The sequence below is a fragment of the Carassius gibelio genome, chromosome A8 (assembly GCF_023724105.1).
Source record: "Carassius gibelio isolate Cgi1373 ecotype wild population from Czech Republic chromosome A8, carGib1.2-hapl.c, whole genome shotgun sequence".
Lineage (NCBI taxonomy): Eukaryota > Metazoa > Chordata > Actinopteri > Cypriniformes > Cyprinidae > Carassius > Carassius gibelio.
Window position 1 is genome coordinate 1,961,421 of NC_068378.1, and position 16,511 is coordinate 1,977,931.

The 16,511-nt window shown below is 40.4% G+C and overlaps 1 protein-coding gene across 3 annotated transcripts in view; it reads right to left on the reverse strand.

Annotated features, from left to right (window-relative positions):
• LOC128019169 (protein bassoon-like) overlaps positions 1 to 16,511 on the reverse strand; it is a 59,968-nt gene that overhangs the window by 36,690 nt on the left and 6,767 nt on the right. For all 3 annotated transcript variants that reach the window (XM_052605225.1, XM_052605224.1, XM_052605222.1), the window contains exons 2-3: positions 7,292 to 7,766; positions 5,213 to 6,289 (exon numbers count right to left, since the gene is read on the reverse strand). In XM_052605225.1, the coding sequence (XP_052461185.1) occupies positions 5,213 to 6,289; positions 7,292 to 7,766 (1,552 nt within the window). The remainder of the gene's footprint in view (positions 1 to 5,212; positions 6,290 to 7,291; positions 7,767 to 16,511) is intronic.

Genomic DNA, 16,511 nt, shown 5'->3' on the forward strand with positions numbered 1-16,511 from the left:
GCAAACTTCATGAACACTTGACGAACTACATCCAGTCTTTCCCATCAACCATGCCTAGGGTGGTGAGTTTCGAACTACCGGATAAGTTTGATGGTTCTGCTGATCAATGTAGAGGCTTTGTTCAACAAGTGAAGATTTACTTTAATAACCAAGAAGACAAGTTTAATCATGATGAGAAGAAATGTGCTGTCATGATGTCACTATTTTCTGGAAAGGTGATTGAATGGGCTTTGGCTATTTGGGACACTGATATGTGACTTAGAAGATCGTTTGACTACTTCATCCAACAACTACAAGAAGTGTTTGAATATCCCGCAGGGGGCAAGGATATATCAACCCAGTTTTCTGCAATTGTCCCAAAGCAACAGAACAGCTGCTGAGTACGCCATCTTTTTTCGTACGCTCACTGCTCAGAGTGGATGGAATGATGTTTCTCTTAAAGCTGTGTTCCAGAGAAGCTCAACGTTGACCTACAGGCAGAATTAGTATGTAAAGGAGAAAGTTTATTGTTTACTGACTTTGTAACTATCAAGATCGATTATCTGATGAGACAAACACCACCAAGAAGGCATACAGTATGAGAGAGATTTCCGCCTGTTACCTCAAGTGTTACCCAAGCCATACCTACATCTAAGTTCAATGAGGAACCAATGCAAGTTGGATTTGCCAAGTTATCTGAGAGCGGGAGATCAAGGCGACGGCAACTACGTCTCTGTTATTGTTTCGGTGAACCTGTCCATCGCTGTGAGGGATGCCCACACAAGGTTAAAATCTCCACGAAGGTAAATTTGGAACATTTCTCTTTACCTAGTAACCAGACTTTCAAACTGCCCCTTACCTTACATACTGAAGACATGTCCGTCTCATTAACAGCGATGATTGACTCTGGAGCCGCATTAAACCTCATCGATAAAGATATCATCAAGAAATATAAAATACCCACTCAACCATGCAATTCATCTATCAAGATTAAAGCCATCAAGGACACTTCAATTGGCAATGGAATATTTCTACAGACCAAGTCATTAACCCATCAAGTTGGTTTATTTCACCAGGAATCTATATCTCTCTATGTAATCGATTTTCCCAAGCACAAAGACATCCTAGGATTCAATGGCTGTGTGTTCACGACCCCGTCATGGCATCAGGGTGAGCACACCGAGTGGTCTTCTTTCTGCGAGATTCCCAACCATGTTGGGAAGACCCCTCACCCAATAAGTATACTGTGTGCCAGCATGTCTGTGAACGACCCCAGGCTCCTCGCTACCATGGAAAAAAGGACACCTCAGCCAGAGCAGATAAACTTTATAACCTAATGGCATGTCGACAATTCTCCTTCTCACCATCTTTCAACCATAGGAAAAACATAATGCCCATAAAAATTGACTTTTTGTGAATGGACACACATATTCTTCAGGCCATTGTGTATGTTTTTAAAGTTCTTGTATATTGTCTTTTGTATTGTATACACTTTTATGCATGCGTATGATAGAACCACTACTTCATGTAATTTTACCTATACCATGTCTAGGATCTATGAATTCATCTTCTGATGATCTAAACGAGAGTGTATATTATTTTGCTACATAGGCAAAATATTAGTGTTCTAAGAATCTTTAGTAGTTTTTGCATCAACACCCAGTCGAACTGCATATGCAAATTACTCTAAAAAAATGCTCTCAGACAAAAGGGTCATAAAATTCTCCAATATTTCCAACCTCCCGCTTGGAAATTCAGCCTTTCTCATTGGTCAAGCTCATCCTCAGTGGTGTCCCTCTTCCCAGACTTTAAAGGGCTCACACACCATTCTGCGCTTGGTATTCTGCTGAAACTTTTGATTACTGCCCATGTGGAGAGCCTGAGCCTGTGCTGGCGTCCTTGGTGGGCTCCAACAAATTCGGGCATGAATTTTCATTCACCAAAGGTAATAGGATCCCAGCTGCTATCTCTCTTAGCTCTTCTACACTTTCTACCTGAGAAGAAACTTCGAATCACCATCGAGTTAGAACATCTTTGGTATTCTTCACTCTTCAATCCCAGAAGAACTTGATCACAAGTCCCAAAACCCTGAAACCATCAAGACTTTTATCTGAGACTACATTCGGACACTCGTCAATTACCAAAGCAATGCAAGTGTTGTACATTTAACAAAACAAACAGTGCTGATAGTTTCACTCCTCTTCCATGACTTTTTTCCCTGTTCTTCTAATGATTTCTTTCATCCACTTTGCTCCCCTTTTTTATGTATGCATGAGTGTATGTATGTTTGTTAGTCTAGTTTTTGTTAGTGTTTAGTTAACTCTTGTGTGGTCTTCGGTCATCAAAGTATTTTATATTTTGAATATTTAAAAATCTTAGCCTCATTGGAATGGTACAAAACATGGTGACTTTATTGGCACTTGGTATTTGAACACATGGGTGGTGTTGGCGCAGTGGATAAGACACATGCCTTTGCTGTGGGAGACCCGGGTTTGAATCCACTGTGAGACATCAATGTGTCCCTGAGCAAGACACTTAAACCCTAGTTGCTCCAGAGGCGTGCGACCTCTGACATATATAGCAATTGTAAGTCGCTTTGGATAAAAGCGCCAGCTAAATAAATAAATTTAAATGTAAATAGTCAAAAATGAATGACCATAGGAAATTAAAAAAAGAAAGAAAATACAGAAAATTATGTGTACAGTCTACAAATACTCCAAAATACAGAAAAGAATTGCAAAGCAATTAAGAGGTGAAACTCTACAACATCTAGAGTGCACAATCAACACACGCATGAACATATGCACACTTGAACACACACACCCCTATGAACTGGTGTGCCCGTAACACAGCATCTATGTAAAATATAATCAATAATTTAGCTACAATAAAGTAAAAAAAGTCAACAGCAAGAAAGGGTTTAAACTAAAACATCAAGAGTGCAAAACAAGCACATTCACTTACACACACACACCATTATACACACTCAAATTAACATATAGCCAAAATGAGTCAGAAAACTTAAATAAGAGGTTAAAATCAGATCAGGCCCAGAAGGAGTAAACTCTGATAAATATTGCCTAAATATTATGACCATAAAACTCTCTAAAATATATATATTATTGAACAAAAATATGCATGATTGATTTTAATGAAGAAAAAAAAAGGTGTCAGGTGTCCGGTTACTTTTGACCACGAAGACCATGAGTGTGACTCGCAAATGAGAAGCACACAAGGGTTAACCTGTTAGCCAGCACCCCCATTATGGGATTCACAGATGAAAGTGCCCTACCTAACTTAAAATTTACTTATGTTTGTTACACACATAATTTTGGTGTCTTTGGAAAGAAGACTCTTTGGGCTTTACGCTTTATCAACCAGATTTGATAATCCTCAACAATATTAAAAGTTATAGACACTGAAGTGTCTTAAATTTTTACCACACAGAATTTCTTTTTATTATATATAAAAATACATTAAATCAGTCCTGGAGCATGGGTTGAAAGCCACATGTCTCATGAGTTTCTATTTCAAATCTGAAGAAGATTCATGAAAAATGAGACTCCTGCAAATATTTTCCTGAGACTATGTCTACACCCCCCCACCCTTAACAACTGCCTTATCTTCATGTCTTTTGCTTGCCATCACGAGCCCATCTCCTTCGCATCAGTTTTGATTTCTTATCAGTAAAAATGGATCGCATTAGCACCCAGTCTGTTGGCCGTCAATGTCACTTAATCTGACACTTTCTTGGATGATGAACCAGCCAGGCAGATGGCCGTCGGATGGACTGGATTCTCCAGAACGTCTAGATGGCTAGTATATATATATAGTCAGAATCTATTGTCATTTAAAAAGATGTTAGATTTTATATATATGCACACACACACACACACACACACACACAAACAAATGTATATACAGGTGCTTTGTAATGTTATTTCAGTAATTCAACTCAAATTGTGAAACTCATGTATTAAAGTCAATGCACACAGATTTAAGTAGTTTAAGTCTTTGGTTCTTTTAATTGTGATTATTTTGGCTCACATTGTACAAAAACCCACCAATCTCAACAAATTAGAATACTTCATAAAACCAATAAAAAAATAAATAAATAAACATTTAGTGAATTGTTGGCCTTCTGGAAAGTATGTTAATCAGTTTGTGGGACTGCTGAGGTGGTCTGAAGCACAGGTTTCTTTGACCGTGTTCTTCAGTTCATCTGCATTGTTTGGTCTCATGTTTCTCATCTTCTTCTTGACAATAGCCCATAGATTCTCTCTGGGGTTCAGGTCTGGTGAGTTTACTGGCCAGTCAAGCACACCAACACCATGGTCATTTAACCAACTCTTGGTGCTTTTGGCAGTGTGGGCAGGTGCCAAAATTATTGAAAACAGTTAGCTTGACAATCCTCATAAGGCTGCGGTTCTCTCAGTTGGTTGTGCATCTTTTTCTTCCATACTTTTTCGTTCCACTCAGCCTTGTGTTAACATGCTTGGAAACAGCACTCTGTGAACAACCAGCTTATTGGCAATGCATTTTTGTGACTTACACTCCTTGTGAAGGGTGTCAGTGGTCTTCATAGCTGTCACCTATGCCTTAATCCAGCACTACACACACTTCAGTATACTTTTAGAGCTGACTTTCACATAATTGTGCTTGCTTATATCGACACGTGATGCTGTAGGTCATCTATACAAACTATATTTATTGATTATAGCTGGGCTCTCTCACATAACACAAGAACATGGCACATTCATTTTATGTAACCGGTCATAAAGTTGCAGCGATTTGTAAACTGATTCAAAATTAGAGAACAACAGCCATGCATGAGACACAACACTGATATCTGGGCCTCTCTTTGTGAACACAGTTACTCTACGCGCATCATTTATGATTCCCACCATACACATAACTGTCAGCAGAAAACGAAAAGATGCTTTCTGCCCATTTTTTTTATTTTATATATATGTATATGAGTGGAATGGAATGTATGTATGATATTTTTTCTGAATTTGGTTGGCAATCAAAACTAAACAAACAAAAAAAAGAAATAAGAATAAAATTCAAAATGTTTTGTCCTCATCAAAATTAAAAATAAATAAACAAAAAAAAAGGATTTAAGTGAGACTTAAGAGAGAAAAAGGTGGGAATCAGAGAGAAGAAACAAACATAAGGAATAGCGCCAGTCTATTACATACAGTATGTAAGTAAGATCTGTGCAGCTCCTTACCTCCAGCAGATGTGGTGTGGGATTGAAACCACAAAGATTGCACACCTCTGTATGACACTGGGTGCAAGACCTGTAGTTTGGTGGTTCTGTTGTTCCAACATTGAACGTAGTTTTGCATAATGGGCATGTAACATCTGGTTTCTGACTGGTAACTGGCTGAGGTGGAGGCTGCTGCTGTGGTGGCTGCTTCTGTGGTGTTGTCTGATGGTGTGTCGGTAACTGCTGTTTTTGATGGTGCACTGGTGACTGCTGCTGCAGAGGCTGTTTTTGGAGAGGGGCTCCAGGGCCTTTGGGGAATGTAACTCCGTCTGGGCCTGTTTTGGCAGTGCCAGGAGGTCCTGCTGTAGTTTTAGCACTAGCTCCAGCATTAGCATCACTAAAGATCACCTTTGTCCCTTGGGCACTCTGGTTACGGGCAGGTGAGGGGTGCGATGAGGATCCAGGAAGAGGATCAACAGAAATAAGGGTGCTTGCCTGATTTAGAAGAGATGCCCCAAAACCAAATAGCTTAGTTAAACCATCTTGAGGTGCCTCATGGGATGGTGGGTGATGAGCTGGGGAGTTTCCAAGACTTCGGGCCTTATCAGGTTGACCTCCAAACCGTACTGGACTGCTGTGCCCCAGATCAGACTGTGATTGTGCCTTTGCTAAGCCAGGTAAAGGCACTGCCCCTGGGTGAGGAATCCGTCCTGTTTGGGCTACCCTTTCTGGACTTTTTGGTCCCAATACCTCCCCTCGCCACCTCTGGGTATCCTTGGACCCTGACTGGGAACCTTGTTCTATTTTTGTCTGGAGACCGGTGTGAAGTGCAGTCTGGTTAGGTCCAGTAGGACCCATCTGTTTCTGGATCCCAGGGAAAGCTTGAGTTTGAGTCTGAGGCTGAACTGTCATCTGTGTCTGCATTTTGGTTTGTAGCTGCGGTGTGGGCTGAGCTGAGGGTTGAATCTTGGGTATGGGGTCAGCCTTAGGTTGATGAGAAGGAGAATGTATCTGCTGCTGACTCTTGGAACGTGGTGTAGTCATATCCATTCCCAAAGCCCGCTGCATCTGGCAGTTTAAACAGAGCCACTCCTTCACCTGTTGAAGAAACACGTGTTAGTGCATTACTGCAACAGGTGTACACTCAATTTAAATGCTTGGAATCACTTTTATTCATTAATTATTTTTTTTTTGTATTTGATAAATTAATACAAAGATACTTTATTTGACCAAGGACACATTAAATTTCTAAATTACAGTGAATGCATGTGAAAATCTTCTCACTGTGCAGACCTTTTGGATTATAGCAGTGAATTTAGTAGGATATTTGGGCATCTCCCAGAGCTATTGGCTTGATGTGCACTTCTCACGGACTTATGTTGATTAAACCATTCAACGCCTCAAACTTAGATGTATCCATCTATATAATTTGCCATCTAATATTTAATTCCTTTTGCAGATTGTATTTATTAAAATGTCAAAAGTAAAAGTACTGATCTACAAGGACTTCTCATTGTGTTGTTATTTTACAGTATACTGTATATTATTGTGGAAGTGTAAAAATAGGTTATACAACACATGCACTGCAACTCCGGTCACTGAATTAGTTGTTAATGCCTATTATCTGGATCGGTCAAAATCATAAATACATAATTGTATTTTTATTTATCAACCAGTACATTAAAAACGATCAGTTTAATTGTTCACATAAAAGACATTGCTACTGGAATCTGATGAATTCATCCTCTTGTTGAACATCTGGACTGTCCATTTTTCTTTCTTTCTTGGTTAGATTCAATTTAATTTATTTTTACAAGACAGTAGTACATGGAATAGCCTTCATCTCTAAAAGGCAATAGTGATTTCTGAAGAAATGTATTTGATTGTTGTTGTTGTGTTTTTAACCAAAGCTTTCAATAAACCTTGAGGAAACAACACTTGGCTCCACTGCCTTTTTATACCTGCAACACTGAAGGAAAAATGGAACAAAGAAGGACGCCACAGAAAACACACTTGATAGAATTGAATATTCACAAATTAAACAATTAGAAAAAAAAAAAAAAGTATGAAGTAGGAATCCCATTTATTCCAAATTCTTACCCCTGCAAGGTGTGGGTTGGGGTTGAAACCACACTGCTTGCACGCTGTTGTGTGGCACTGCGTACACTTGTTAAAGTTTGATGACCCATCAACATTTGTCAGCTCTGTAGTATTGCAAACTGGACAGAGCTTACTGCTAGGCATCGGCGCAATCTGGGGTACTGAGTATGGTGAAGTTGGTGCACTGGCTCTGTCAGGAGACACTGATGGTGAGAGGCCTGTTCGCACACTGCTGCTGCTGAAGTCCACCTGGAGGTTGCGTCTGGAGGCATGTTGTCCAGGGCTTTGTCCTGATGAAGCATGAATTTGAGATTGATGTGTAGAACCAGTCTGGGAATGTCTAGGTCCATCATTAACTAGCTTTTTGTAAGGGTTTCCACTTGGTTGAATACCAAAGTCACCACTTGGCCCTCGATCACTACCAGTTCCGTAGCCTAATTCTGGGCTTGAAGGTAGGCCTCCCCCTCTAGCCATCCTAAATAAAGCAAAAAGAGCAGGAGAGAATTATCATCTTTTTAACCAGCCTGCTCTTCACATGTCAGTCATTTAAGAATAATTTCAAGTGTGGGGCATGGCATTAAAATGCTAATTTCAGCTATCAATACTGTATACATTAGCTTCACTTACATTAAATCATTTAGCAGACTCTTATATCCTCTCCAGCATAAAAATAAAGTACACCTCAAGCAGTTTATCATCAAGTGTATCATAGAGGTACCAACAATATTCACAGAACTGCAATACCAAATTTCAGGAAAAAGGCATTTTAGCATGCATATTACTAGCATGCTGTCTGTTTATTAGTATTTATTAAGCACATATTAATGCCTTATTTTGTTTGAACCTATTTAAGATCCCTTTAACCTACCTTTTTTTAATGGTCACCATTAGCACATAATGCAACAAAGATTGCTAAAGTAAACAGATTTTACTAACAGACCTACCAATCTCGGTGTAAAAACAAACATCATGATTCTGCCATCTTTCTGAAGTCATTTTTAACCCCCTGTAATTTGGCTCTGAATCTCAGGTGAAAATTGCCATTTTGATTTCCCTCTACAAAACTTCATCCATGACATTTAATAATTTGGCATTCATCACTAGATGTGTTCATGTTTCTTCAAAAAAAAAAGAAAAAGAAAAAGAAATAATTTATATATAGACATATATTAAATAAAAATTTTGGGCAAGGGATTTTGAGCAAGGGTTTAATTGACACGGAACTACCCATCTACATAACTATATATCTAACTAATATACGTGACAAACAGCCAAGTGTGGTGACCAATACTCCGAATTCATGCTCGGCATTTAACCCATCCGAAGTGCACACACACACACACACTGTGAACACACACCCGGAGCAGTGAGCAGCCATTTATGTTACGGTGCCCAAGGAGCATTTGGGGATTGGTGCCTTAAGTCATGGTATTGCCGTTTCAAGACTCAAACCCACAACCCTAGGGTTAGGAGTCAAACTCTCTAACCACTAGGCCACCTAGTGGTTAGAGAGTTTGACTCCTAAACCTAGGGTTATATATATAGAAGAGAGATGAGCAATGTCCTGAACCGCATATAAATCAGAGCAACACCAGCCGAGATAACAGGGATGAGGCAGCTAGACAGTAATAGAAAGCCACTGCTGGTGCAGTACATGGAGGTGAGGAGAGGAATCAGGAGGGGCTGCTGTGGGAATTGAGAATCCAGGCAGAGGAGAAGCCAAGGCAGAGAGCACAGAAGAATCCTAGAGTAGTGGCATGCAGTTAAAGGGATAGTTCACCCAAAAATGAAAATTATGTAATTAATGACTAACCCTCATGCTGTTCCAAACCCGTGAGACCTCTGTTCATCTTCAGAACACAGTTTAAGATATTTTAGATTTAGTCCGAGAGCTCTCAGTCCCTCCATTGAAGCTGTGTGTACGGTCTACTGTCCATGTCCAGAAAGGTAAGAAAAACATCATCAAAGTAGTCCATGTGACATCAGAGGGTCAGTTAGAATATTTTGAAGCATCGAAAATACATTTTGGTCCAAAAATAGCAAAAACTACGACTTTATTCAGCATTGTCTTCTCTGGGTCTGTTGTGAGCACATTCAAGTGTATTGATATCCGGTTCGCAAACTAATCATTCAATTTAACCGGTTCTTCTTGAACCAGTTCACCAAATCGAACTAAATCAATTGAAACGGTTTGCATCTCCAATAAGCATTAATCCACAAATTAAACTGTGACTTAAACTGTGAACTTTTTTTAATGCGACTGACACTCCCTCTGAGTTAAAAGAGTCCTGAGTGGAGTGCCCTCTATAGGAGTTCATGGGCACTCCAGATGATGATCATGACAGACTGAAAAGAGAGAACAAAACCTCCCCCAGGATATCACTGTGGAGGCCATCTGAGTAAAGTGAACTCATTGTCATGTTCAGGAAACCAGTCTGAGATTATTTGAGCTTTGTGACACAGTGCATTATCCTGCTGTAAGTAGCCATCAGAAGATGTGGTCATAAAGGGATGGACATGGTCAGCAACAATACTCAGGAAGGCGTTTAAACAATGCTCAGTCGGTTCTAAGGGGCCCAAAGTGTGACAAGAAAAACCATGGAGACAGGGCAGGATGAATCCATGCTTTCATGTTCTTTACACAAAATTCTGACCCTACCATCTGAATGTCGCAGCAGAAATCGAGACTCATCAGACCAGGCAATGTTTTCCACGATCTTCTATTGTCCAGTTTTGGTGAGCCTGTGCGAATTGTAGCCTCCGTTTCCCATTCTTAATGACAGGAGCGGCACCTGGTGTGGTCTTCTGCTGCTGTAGACCATCTGGTTTAGGGTTTGACGTTTTGTGCATTCAGAGATGGTATTGTAACAGTGGATTTGTGAGTTACTGTTGCCTTTATATCATCTCTAACCAGTCTGCCCATTTTCCAAATGCATGAGTAAATGTATTAGATTTAAATTGTATTTATTTATAGAGGTATGATGTCACACCGCAAACCTGTGAATAAATGTTCCGAAGTGAAGTTTACTTCAACAGATTTCCCCTGCTCAGGGAGTAGGGAGCAATGAACACTGTTTAGGGAATATCAAGTACATATTAATGTACTTGATGATATTTGTGTATATATTATTCAAGAAAAAGGAGGCTGATTCAGCAAGGAACATCAGAAAGCCAAATCCTGACTGTGCAAAAGGAGGAGTTGGGGATGGATGAGGGTAATTTGCTCCTGAATAATACTGACTAGAGCTTATATAGGAATGCCACGATAGGTGTCGTATTCCTATATGTAGATGTGATCAGCTGAGAATAAGCTGATGCAAGCTTGACTCGTGACCTGCCAGAATGAACACTAATGCTTAATTTCTGTCAGGACCATTATCAGTAGCATAAAGTTTGGTTTGGAGGTATCGTTCTGTTCAGGTCAAAAACTCTCTGCCCATCCATGCAGCCTGTCATGGATGATCAGGGAGAGCAGCAATCTGATCCCCCAATACAACATTAGGCCCGAACCCCCCAATACACTATAGGCCAAAACCGCCCGAACCACAAATTATGCATTCTGAAAGAAGCATATACTTCTGGAATAACAGAGACTGGGGCAGAAGCCCCTTACAGAAGAAGGAAGCGAAGAGGTGCTTTCCTCTATAAGCAGCTAAGAAGAGCAGCAAGCCCCTTTCATGCAATACCTGAAAAGATGAAGAAAATCCACTAAAATTGCCAGCCTAGTTTGCAGCAAACACAGCATACTCCAGTCATATAAGCGAGCAATGAATGGATAAGGGATCGCAGATTCTACTTGGGCTAAAAGCTGCATGTGACAACCCACATGAGTGTAGACAAAAAATGAATAAAAAAAGCCTTACCAATATTCTCGATAGCTTTGCAACAAGCATGCTGCTTGCTTAATCACAGCATGTTGCAGTATTCAGAGAAGCTTAAAGAAATAGCATTTCCAATACTAGATGAGCCATTAGTAAAAAGCATATTTCAAGAACAACCATGTGGCCTTAAACAACAGCTTAAACATTAGCTTCTTTCTGTTGAAAGTGTAACCGGGTACCAGCACTTGCAGTACCAACTTAAAACAACAAGCAGGTTTAACACAAACACAAACATTAGATAGATAATAAACATTAGATATGCCTTAACACGTGTTGGAAAATACCTTAAGCAGCAAGCCTGTAGCATATCAGATAGCCTTAAACAATAGATTTAAAAAAAACAAGCCTCGGCTGTGGTAAGTTTAACTGGGTAACGTTAATGTTACCGGTGTGTCAAAATACAACCAATAAGCCTTGAGTAACAGTGTACCTAGGAAACAAACATGTTACTGACAACTAGTCTTAAACCATGAGCAATATTTGACAATAGCATAATTGCCATAATAGCATTAGACAATGAGAATGAAATAAGAAACTTAGCTTAGCTTCGTGATTACATTCAGATATGAATAAAGGGTAAAATGGCCAATTGTTATGTGGATGCTTTAACCCTTTTTGAAATCTTGCTTCTTCCAGTGGGGATAGCAGATCTCTTGTAAAAGTATTGTTGATGCAGTCACATTAGGAATTTTTTTTGGACAGGAAATGTAGCAAGCGAGGACATGCAGCAAGCGTGTTGCTTGAGCTGCTTAGCAACTATGGTCATAAAAGGGGGAAGCATACACCTCTAACAGCAGCAAGTCTTATTCGACAGCATGTTAATGTGGATCCAATTAAGCATCCAATTAAGGTGTCTAACATGCTAATAATCACATTAAGGGTGGAGAGTTACCTCAAGATGAACAATAAGCAACAAGCATGTTGCTTAAGCTGCTTTAAGCAAAATGAGATTGTAAAGGGGGAAGCGTACTTTTAACATCAGCAGTTTAAGACAACAAGCATGTTAAAAGTATATGTGTTTGTGTGTGTTTTTAGGCAAATTTTATCGAACAATCAATAATTACCCTCACACAGCTGAAGGCAAGACATTTTTAGAAAGAGGTTACCCTTCTGAATGGGCTGATGAAGCATTTAATGCATGACAATTTTCAAGGTGTTATTTCTAGTCCCTTTTAGAGATTACTCAGTCCTGTATTGGTGTAAATTGTTGAATTGTTGAAAAAAACAAATGTATTATTTTTCTTCTCTTTAATTTTCTTTTCTAAAGTTTAATGCAATTCATCTGGAATGTGAGTGGCTTTTTTTCAATGGCATATCGATGTTAAATTTCTTCTAAAGTCACGTCAAGTCACCTACTGACCTCCACAAGTAAGGTCAAGTCGCAGCTGATCTTCCTGAGTTCAGTCGAGTCACGGTCAATCTTACTGAAGCCAGTCAAATTACGATTGATCTTCATGAGTCAAGGCAACAAGTTTTATCACATCACAGCTCATTTGCCAGACCCTTGTCACATCACAGCCGATCATACAGAGTCTTGTCTCATCCTGTCTGTTGCACCCAGATATTCATGGTCAGTCCTTCGGTATCCCAGTCTGGTGTCCAGTGGGACGGATGCACCGCTTGTGTCTGCACATGTAGCTGTTGTCCCTAGACCCACTCACTATAGCCATCCTGTTCTTGAACTGATTCCCCTGTCTGAGGTTCTTCCCATGATAGGGATCGCTTTTTGGTGTGTTTGGGATGCATACATCACCACAGAACCTCCTGAGGTGGCAGCGTCCACTATGTTGTCTAAAGACGTGATGGCTGATGCTGCAGAACCTCCTGAGGTAGTGGCGAGCATTGCTGTGTTTCCCGCTGCAGTTTCCCCAGAGGTGGCGGCGCATGCTGCAGAACCTCCTGAAGCGGCGGGGTTCACTTCAGCTCCTTGCGTGGTGGTGGTGCCCAGCAATTAACTTTTAGCTGGTTATGTAGCGGGCGAAGGAATCGTTTCTGAACTCTCCCACTTTTCACGGATGGTACTGCTGTAGAACCTCAAGAGGTGGAAGGATTTGCTGCAGAACCTTCAGAGGTGTCAGTGGTATTGACCTGTGAACTCTTGTCCTGTCCTGTAACGGCTATGGAGGCCATCTCTAGGTTTCCTGCCTGTTCTGTCACAGCTGTGGAGAACATTTACAAACTATTGTCCTGCCCTGATCCAGCTGAGGATGCTGCCTCTAAACTCTCAGCCTTGTCTATTACCCCCATGGACGTTGCCTGTGAACTTCCTGACTGTCCTGCTGTGGCTACAAGGGCCGTTCAGGAACTTTCATCCATATTTGTCATTGCCATGGAAACCTAAAAAGAATTTTGTGTCTGCCCTGTTAACCCTGTCATTGAGACCATTAGTTAACCCTCTGTCTATTCAGGTTCAGTCAGTGAGTTTGATTTTGAACTGTCTGTTTGTCCTGTATTAAGGAAGGAGTTTTGCTGTGAATTGTCTGCTCGTTTAGTTTCACTCAGAGAAATGTCTATCAGTCCAGTGGCTGCCTATGAACTATCAGTCTATCCAGAATCAACCCAGGAATCTGCTTTAGTTGCCAGTTTCATTTCACTCGATGAGCCTGAGATTGAATCAAATGTCTGTTCTAATCTTATTGACAATTATGTTATTGTACTATCTGTCTGCCCCGTATGAGTCCATGAGTTATTTGTCAGTTCATTTCCGGTCAATACTCTTGGTTTTGAACAGTCTGTTCACCCTATCTCTTCCAGTACATCCTGTTCTGAATTGTCTGCTTTTCTGGTTTCTACTAAAGTGTCTGATTTTCAACCATCTGTCTGTCTTACCCATCTAGTGTCATCCAGTGCATCCCATTGTGATCTGTCAGCCCACTCAGTTTTTGCCAGTGCTTCCAACTTTGAACTGTCTGTCTGTCCAGTCACTCTCAAGGAGACCAACAGTGAACATTTAGCAGTGTCAGTCATGCCCAAAGAGACTGTTAATAAGCCCGGTCCTTGAGACCGTCTGTCTCCTGTGTTTCAGTTTTACCCAGGCCCCAGTCCTTGCTGTGGGTTACTGATCACTGTGCTCCTTCGTGCTGGTCTTCTGCTCTCGCCTGGTGGTCCTTTGTTCCTTTTCTGTGGTGGGATCCTGCTCTGTCTGCTCCACGATGGAGGCCTTCTGTCCTGCTTTGGTGGTCTTCTGCTCCACCCTGGTGGGTTCCAGTTCCATCTGCTCCACCCTGGTGGGCTTCCTGCTTCGTCTGTGTCATCCTGGTTCTCTGCTCCCCCTTGGCTTCACATGCTCAGTATTTTTTAGACTAGCTACCTTACCAAGCGCTTCTTAGATTCCTGGTTCCCATTTCCCAGTCTTGTTCTTGTAGGTTTATGTCAAGATGTACACATTGTTATGTTGTGTTTGGGCTTGTTTGCAGGAATACCAGCTCTAAATAACAATGTCATCTACTGTGGTTTACTAATGATTGGTGAAGTTACAAACCAAAAGGTAGCCCAAAAATCACATGTGTATACAGTTCACACATACTAAGTATTCTATGGTCTTTACCTGACACAATAGCTTGTTGGACACAAAACTTTATATTTTATTTGAGCATTATTAGCATCAATAAAAAAGATATCCATCACTGAGTTTGTGATAACTCCACTTCCCTTTGCTTCAGTGGCGGTTCGTGGGTTTTAAAATAGAGGAGGTTGCACTAATTGTATTGGTCTGGGGTTCCCTGCAGATGGTTATTATTATTATTTGCTTACCCACTTTAAAATGGCTTTATGATGGCTTTTAATCAGAAAACATAAAGAAAACGACACACATACATCATATAACGCTTTAAAAAACAGTATACTAAGGAGTGACCTGTGTATATCTTCATGAGTAACAATACAAACCCGATTCCAAAAAATTTGGGACATGGTACAAATTGTTAATAAAAACAGAATTCATCTATCATTTTAAGGGAAGAATAAGTTGATTTTAAATATCATGGCATCAACACATCTCAAAAAAGTTGGGACATGGCCATGTTTAGCACTGTGTGGCATCCCCTGTTCTTTTTATAACAGTCTGCAAATGTCTGGGGACTGAGGAGACAAGTTGCTCAAGTTTAGGAGTAGGAATGTTGAATAGGAATGTTGTTCCATTTTTGTGTAATACAAATATGGCTGGCCATCTCAATACCAGGATCTTCCTCCTACACAGCCATGATGTTGTAATTGATGCAGTATGTGGTCTGGAATTGTCATGTTGGAAAATGCAAGTTCTTCACTGAAAGAGACAACTTCTGGATGGGAGCATATGTTGTTCTAGAACTAGCCTTGGCCCAGAGAAAACGCATGCGCTACTGGGTCATGTTTAGATATGGCTTCTTTTTTGACAGCGAATGGCACGGTGTATTGTTCCCCGACAATGTTTTCTGGAAGTATTCCTGAGCCCATGTTGTGATTTCCATTACTGTATCATTCCTGTATGTGATGCAGTGCGTCTAAGAGCTGAAGATCACGGGCATCCAGTATGGTTTTCCAGCCTTGACCCTTACACACAGAGATTATTCCAGATTCTCTGAATCTTTGGATGATATTATGCACTGTAGATGATGATGATAACTTCAAACTGATTTTTTTCTCTAAGAAGCTACTTTCTGATATTGCTCCACTGTTTTTTGCCGTAGCATTGGGGGAATTGGTGATCCTCTGCCCATCTTGACTTCTGGGAGACACTGTCACTCAGAGAGGCTCTTTTTATACCCAATCATGTTGCCAATTGACCTAATAAGTTGCAAATTGGTCCTCCAGCTGTTCTTTATTTGTACATTTAACTTTTCCGGCCTCTTATTGCTACCTGTCCCAACTTTTTTGGAATGTGTAGCTCTCATGAAATCCAAAATGAGTCAATATTTGGCATGACATTTCAAAATGTCTCACTTACAACATTTGATATGTTATCTATATTCTATTATGAATAAAATATAAATGTATGAGATTTGTAAATTATTCCATTCCTTTTTTACTCACAATTTGTACAGTGTCCCAATCGGGTTTGTACATTCACATAGGGTGTCGACGCTTGATGAAGGGCGTTTCTGAAGCTTGGTGCTGACGCGAACGTCATAGTGACAACAGTCAATCATATTAGTTTTCTGCTGCTGCATGATAGCAATTGGCTAGCATCTGAACCGACTGAGCCGGTTCAAACAACTGTCCAAGTTTGCTGAGGATTACTGAAGATTCTGATGAGCAGGTTGACAGTAATGTGCAAGCCTGATGCACATACCGGAAATATGTTTATTATGACTGTTATTAATCTACTTTTTATTAAAACCGGTAAAAACCTTTCTGTCGAG